Source organism: Chelonoidis abingdonii, chromosome 11 (genome assembly GCF_003597395.2).
Source record: "Chelonoidis abingdonii isolate Lonesome George chromosome 11, CheloAbing_2.0, whole genome shotgun sequence".
Taxonomy (NCBI): Eukaryota; Metazoa; Chordata; order Testudines; family Testudinidae; genus Chelonoidis; species Chelonoidis abingdonii.
Genome location: NC_133779.1, coordinates 19,990,008 through 19,997,081, shown reverse-complemented (window position 1 = coordinate 19,997,081; position 7,074 = coordinate 19,990,008). Strand labels below are relative to the sequence as shown.

General features: G+C 58.0%; 1 protein-coding gene and 1 long non-coding RNA gene across 2 annotated transcripts in view; one reads left to right on the top strand and one right to left on the bottom strand.

Moving 5' to 3' along the window:
* The window catches only part of LOC142047515 (uncharacterized), a 329,291-nt gene that overhangs the window by 190,462 nt on the left and 131,755 nt on the right, over nucleotides 1-7,074 (top strand). The window lies entirely within an intron of this gene.
* The window catches only part of LOC116826302 (biglycan-like), a 49,191-nt gene continuing 43,518 nt past the window's right edge, over nucleotides 1,402-7,074 (bottom strand). Inside the window, exon 5 of the mRNA XM_032782945.2 lies at nucleotides 1,402-1,413. Coding sequence (XP_032638836.2) covers nucleotides 1,402-1,413 — 12 coding nt within the window. The remainder of the gene's footprint in view (nucleotides 1,414-7,074) is intronic.

Below are 7,074 nucleotides of genomic sequence, written 5' to 3'. Positions count from 1 at the left end.
GGGATTCCCCAGGTCCCAGGACATGAGGTCGGGGCAGCCAGGGATCCCTCTGGGTCCCAATGGCTGATGGGGTCGGCCAGGCCGAGGGGTCCCCTGGGTCCATAGTGTATATGGGGGGATCCCATAGGTGGTCCATGATGGCTGATGGGGGGGGGTCCCTGGCCCATGGCTGATGGGGGTCCCCTTGGGTCCATGGCTGATGGGGGCGCACTTGGCGCGATGGCGGAGGGGTCCCTGGTCATGGATGGTCCATGGTCAGGTATGGGGCCCCGGCCATAGCACTCCCGGGTCCCAGCCGATGGGGGGCTGCCCTAGCGGTCACTGCCAGACACTAGGGGGCGGCTATTTGCTGGCGGGGGGAGCCAAGCATAACCATCCTCCATACGCCCCATCCCGCGCCGCGTGCCTGGGGGGTCCTAGCCTCTCCCTCGGGCGGGGCGGGGCCCTTGGCGGTTGGGGCGGGGGAGAGGCGGAAGGATCAGGCACGTCCTCGGCCTCCGCTTGCCGCTGTCACCTGCTCCTCCCCCGCCCCCCACTCACGCGTGGCCTGAAGCATTTCCTGGAGCACCCGAGCAACCGCTCCGCATCCATCGATGCAGGCATGTGGAAGCCCGGGCGGGATCCCGGAGCCTGCAGAGGCCTTCAGCCCACCGGCCCCCCCGCCGCCCCGCCCCACGGCGTGGGGGAGCCAGGAGGCCCCCCCCCAGGCCGCGCCGGACCTAGCATGCCGCCTGGTGACGTGCCGCCCTCGCTCTTCCTCCGGGTGCGAATTCGGGGGGCTCCCGGCTTTGGGGACCCCCGGCAGGGCGGGTGGATCGCAGGGGTTGCGGGGGCGGTGCAGAACCCCCCCCTCCCGCAGCGCCCATTAATTCCGTGCCGGTTAGAGATGCTGTGGGGGGGGGGGAGATGGGCTGTTCACTGCAGAGCTCGCCTGCCAGGAGGGGGTTGGGGGGACGAGCTATGCAGTGGAGGGAGGCGGGACCAGAAATCCCCTGTGTGCGAAGGGTCGCAGTTGCAAATGACACCTTCCCCCCCAGTTCATAATTCTACCAAACCTGCCCCTCATTCATGTCATTCCCTCCCCGCCCCCCCCGGCATGGCGGGGTCTGTCGACGCACCCTCACCGCAGAAGTCCCGCACCATCGCAGTGGGGCGTTAGCAGAGCGTGTATTGGCAAAGACCACTTCAGAGCCGGCCGCGGTGTCAGAGAGGGGTGCAGAGAACGGGGGAGCAGCGGTGTTTCAAGCCAGCCAGGGTCACCTCCACTGCAGCAATATGCTCCTGCAGTCAAGTGCGGGTTGGGGCTCTGGACTTCAAGCCGGACACCCCAGTGGCCCGGAGAAAGGCTCTGGGTGCCTGCCACAAAAGCGAGACCCCCCCCAGTTCTTGGGCCAATGGGGCTCAAGAGAAATCCTGAAAGAGAGAGGAGGGAGGGAGGCTGAATATGGTGTAATGTGGGTGGGTGGATGGGATGGATGAGGTATGGGGGGTTGATGGATGGATGGATGATGGACGGACAGAGGTATGGGGGGATGGAGGATGATATGGAGGACGGGGTGAATGGATGGATAGAGGTATGGGGGCATGGATGATGATGGATGGAGGGTGGATTGGATGGATAAAGAGGTATGGGAGATGGAAGTGATGAGGATGATGGAATGGATGGATTGGATAGAGGTATGGGGGGTGAGAGGGATGGGGATGGATGGAATGATGATGGAAGATAAAGGTAGGGGGTGTCCCGATCGAAATGGATGTTGGAATAAGAGGTATGGGGGATGGATGTGGAGTTAGTAGAGGGTAAAAGAATGAGGGAGGGAGAGAGGGACGGGAGGGGGTAAGTATGGTATATTTTGGACGGAGATGGATGGAGGATGGATGGATAGAGGTATGGGGGATGGGATGGATGGATGGAGGATTGGACAGAGGTATGTGGGAGTGGATGATGGATGGATGGAATAGAGGTATGGGGGATGATGTATGATGGAAGGATGAACAGGGTATGCGGGGATGGATGGATGGATGGAATGGAAGAGGTAATGCGGGGAGGCATGGATGGATGGATGGATGGATAGAGGTGGGGATGGATGGATGGATGGATGGGTTAGATGGAATGGATGGAGGTATGGGGAGATGGAGCATGGAGAGAATGGTTGAGATATGGGGGGATGGATGATGGAGGTATGGGGGAGGGAGGTGGATGAATGATAGTAAGTATGCAAGGGATGGATGGATGGAAGGAATGGATGATGAGGTATGGGGATGGAACGGTGGATAAAGGTATGGAGGGATGATGGATGGATGGATGGATAGAAGTATGGGGGGATGGATGATAGAAGTATGGAGGGATGAATGGATGGATGGATGGATAGAGGTAGGGGGAGGATGATGGATAGAGGAATGATGGATGATAGAGGTATGGGGGGGATGGATGAATGAATAGATAGATGGATTGATAAGGAGGTAATGTGGATGGATGGATGGATGGATGATAGAGGTATGGGGGATGGACGGAGGGATACAAGGATGGAGGGATAATGGATGGATGGAGGATGAAGTATGGGGTGAATGGATGATGGGATAAGGTATGGGGATTGGATGGACAGATGGATGAATGGATAGAGGAATGGATTGGATGGATAGAGGTATGGGGGGATGGATGGATGGATAGATAAGATAGATGATTGATGGAGGTATGGGGTGGCGGAAGTGGATGGATAGAGGTATGCGGGATGGACCGAATGGATAAAGCTCAAGGAAGGGATGAAATGGATGGATGGATGGAATAGAAGTAATGGCCCATCAGCTTGGACCCAGGGGACCCCCCATCGGCCTTGGACCGGGGGACCCCCATCAACTGGGACCCGGGATTCCCATTGGCTGGGACCCCAGGGACCCCCATCGGCCTGGGACCTGGGGACCCCATCGCCTTATGGACCCAGAGGACCCCCCCATCAGCTAAGCCCAGGGGACCCCCATCAGCCTGGGACCCAGGACCCTCCCATCAGCCATGGACCCAGGGACCCCCCATCAGCCTGGGACTGGGTCCCCCTATCAGCCAGGGACCCAGGGGAGCCCCTCAGCCTGGGCCCAGACCCATCAGCCATGGACCGGTGAGACCCCCATCAGCCATGGACCCAGGGGATCCCCATCAGCGGGACCCGGGAGCCCCATCGGCCTGGGACCCAGAGGACCCCATCAGCCTGGGACCCAGACCCCCCCACAGACATGGACCCAGGGGACCCCATCAGCCATGGACCCAGGGTGCCCCCCTATCACCATGTGAATTTACTGGGGCTCCCTGCTCTGGAGGGAATGGGCTGCTTCGGGTGGGAGCAGCGGGGGCTGATCCCAGAAAGGGGGGTAGAGGGAATAAGGTGGCAGGTGGATAGAAATTGGAAAAGGGGAGTCAAGGAGCAGGACACAGGGACGGACGGGCGAAGAGAGAGAGAAGCGATAGAGGGGGAAATGGGGAAAGGACACGTGCTAGGGGGGAATGGGGGGAAGGATACAGGGCTCGGGGGAAGGATACGGGCTGGGGGATGGAGGGGGAGGATACAGGGCCAGGGGGATGGGGGGGAGGATACAGGGCGGGGGGGCAGAGGGAGGGAGGGATTACAGAGCCTGTGGGGGGATGGAGGGAGGGGGATACAGGGCTGGGGGAAGGCAAGGGGGGCAGGGCGAGGGATGGTCGGGCGGTTGAGAAGGGGGGGAGGAGGAGGGGAGCGAGGGATACAGACCCATGGGGGGATGGGGGGCAGGATACAGGGCTGGAGGATGGATGGGAGAGAGAGAGGGTACAGGGAGTGGGGGGTGGGGAGAAGGATACAGGTGGGGGATGGAGGGAGGGAGGGGGATTACAGGGCTGGGGGACGCAGGGGACAGAGGGGGGGAAGGATACAGGGCTGGAGGGAGGGAGGTACAGGCCGTGGGGGATGGAGAGGGGGGATACAGGGCGCGTGGGGGCGCAGGGGGCCAGAGGAGGGAATCCAGGGCTGGGGGGCCGGCAGGGGATAGAGGGGGGAGAAGATACAGGGCTGGAGGAGGGAGGGAGGAAGGGATACAGGGCTGGGGGGGACGGCAGGGGGCAGAGGGAGGAGGGATACAGAGCCGTGGGGGAGGAGGGAGGGAGGGATACAGGGCTGGGGGGACGGCAGGGGGGACGAGGGAGGGGAGGATACAGGGCATGGGGGATGGGGAGAAGGATTACGGGGCTGGAGGAGGATGGGGAGGGGATACAGGGCCGTAGGAGGGAGGGAGGTCAGGGCCGTGGGGGATGGAGGATGGATACAGGGCTGGGGGAAGGGCTGGGGGGACGTGGGACACCCGGGTGGGCAGAGCCGTCTATGGCTCCAGCCGTCGTCCTCCTGCCCCCGGCTCAGGCGCGCCGGGCGCCAGGGGCTCGGGGAGCCGTACCAGCTAATGGTATTGAGGGGGCCGCTGGCTAATTGGGGCTGGGCCCGGCTTGGCTGGCACTGGCCACACCCCCAAGCAATGAGCCGGGTTCTGCCAGCTGGGAGCGCAGGGTGGGGCCGGGGGACGTCTGGCTGGGCAGGGGGGCTGTGGGGCTCAGTGGGGGCACTGTTGGATGCAGGGGTTCTCGGCGATCTCTTGTTGAACCAGCTCCGTTGCCCTTGCGCTAGCTTCCGGATCCAGGCCAGCTCGGCCCCCGCTGTAAAGTGGGGAGATGGATGCCCTGCCCGCTCCCCACCCCCTGAGCCAGCCTAGTCCCCGCCTCAGGCCGGATCGGGGCCCGCCCCCTAGGGGGACGGCCTGCTCGCTCGCCCCCCCCCGAGGAGCCAGCCAGTCCCCGCCCTCAGGCCGGATCGGGGCCCGCGCCCCCTAGAGGGGACAGGCCCCTGCCCCGCTCCCACAGGCCCACACACGCCATTCAGGGGGCGCAGCTGAACCCAACGCTAACTTTTATTAGCCACCGTTCTTGACATTTCTATTGCACACGACATTACACACCCAGTCACATCTGTGGGGGGGGCATCGGCTTGCAGGTCGGGGTGCCCGGGGTTCCGGGTCCCAGGCCCACATGCCCAGCCCAGGGCGCAGTGGAAATCCAGGGCTTGGGGGTTGGGCACCAAGGGGGTGGCGTGAACTCTCAGGGTGGTGGGGAGCCGCTAGGCACCCCATGGTACATGTACCCAGCAGGATCATCCCTGGCCGGTTAGCCCCCGCCTGGGGGGTGCACTCTCCCCATTGCCTGGCAGGGTCCTGGCCCCCCTGTACCCCCACCCCACCAAAACTTGGCTGCAGTGGGACAGAATCGGGTCTTGCAAGCACTGGCGCGTGTTAAGGAGCATGGCTGGACCGGGGTCCTGGCGGTGCATTTTGGAAATAAGAAGGAGGCAGTAAACTTGTGCAAAGCACGAAATTTCACGCCCCCGAGGGTCTTCAAAGATGCAGGGCTGCAAATTCTGGTGGCTTGCGAGATTGGTACAGATATTCCAAGGAGTTGTACACACGCGTGTCGGAGAACTTAGAGGGAAATATTTGCACTAATTAGTGAAAAATGGAGTGTGCTTTGTATGCAAAATGTTTGCCACTTGGGGTCGGAGTATTTTTGCAACAGTTTTGCATGATTTCGTCATGTCTTTTCCCCATTTTTGCCTTTGCAAAATTTTCACAAGTCGTTATGCACATTTTGCACGATCTTCAGCCACACGTTTTGCAATATTTTCAGTGATTACTAGCAAATTTTGTCCGGAATTTTCATGATGACTTTTCCTTGTAAATTGTTACAGATTGTGTTTAATATTTATTTTTCAAAACGTTTTCAGTTTTCTTCTTGACTTTTGGGGGGTGCCATTTTGTGCATATGTTTGAGTTTTCATGCAAATTTCCAAATATTTTTTAAATAAATGTTTGCAATTTTCTCTGTGACTTTCTTGCATTTTATTGCCAAGTTAATAACTTGTTTTTGCAAAACTGTCATGCGTTTTCATACAAATGTATTAAAGATTTTTTTCAAAATATTTGCCATTTTCTGCATGACAGCATTAGCAATTTTTTCCTTTTTCATGCAAATCTATACATTTTCTTTTGCAAATTTCCCAATGACTTTTTTGCAGAATACTTTTGTACTATAATGCAAATTTTAATTTTTGGGGGGTAAAATGTTCTTGGATTTTCATTCAAAATTATGGGGTGATTTTTTTGTTGTTGTTGCAAAGCTCATGCATGTCTATGGAAATGTATTACAAATCGTCTTGTAACATTTTTGCACTTTTCTTCATGACTTTCTTTTTTTCCAATCTTTTCTTAAATTTTCATGCAAATGTGGCAAGAAGTTTCTTGCAAAATTTTTACAATTTCTTCCATAACGCTTTTAGGGCAAAACATTCATGCAAACGTGTTTCCAAAAAAAGGTGCAACATTCTCCATGGCTTTGGGTTCCAACCTGGTTGTCGTTTCTCGCCGATTTGCAAAGAAGTCAGCCAGCAAAATTCTCCCACAGGCTTGTGCAAGCTGTGTGCGAAGATTTTTGGGGTTTTGTTGCCACAATTGTTACAAATTTTCTCCATTTCCCCTCAACGTTTTCTCTCTGATGGTTTCAAGATTTTCTTTGTCGATGTGTTTGCAATTCTCTTGCGAGATTTTGTCATCTTTGCGGGCCTTCCCCCCACCCCAGTTGCAAAATCCTAACCTGTTTGGGGCCAAACCCTCAACCTTCTCACTCTGTTGTCATGATTTGGGGGGCAAACGGTCTCGGTGGTAGTTTTGGGGGAGGGGTTGGCAAACTTTCCAAGGATTGGCAGTAAGATCCCAGTGGCCCCGATCCTGCCAATACTGGGGCATGTGCTTTGAAGCTACATGGCAGGGGTCCCACCTGCCCCCCGACCCTCTGTGGGTTACCGAGTCGCTGCCAATGGGGCCAATGCAGAACCGGGGTGCCGCTGCTGCAGGGAGCAGCTGACCTAGAACTGCTCCCCATGGCACGGAGCCCCCCCAGCATGGCAGGTAATGGGGCCCAGCGCTGGACCCAACAGGCCTGTGGTTTCCCTGCACCCCCAGCCCCCCTGCTGCCCCCTTCTATTCCCCTTCCCCCTCCCCTGGCTCCCCCCC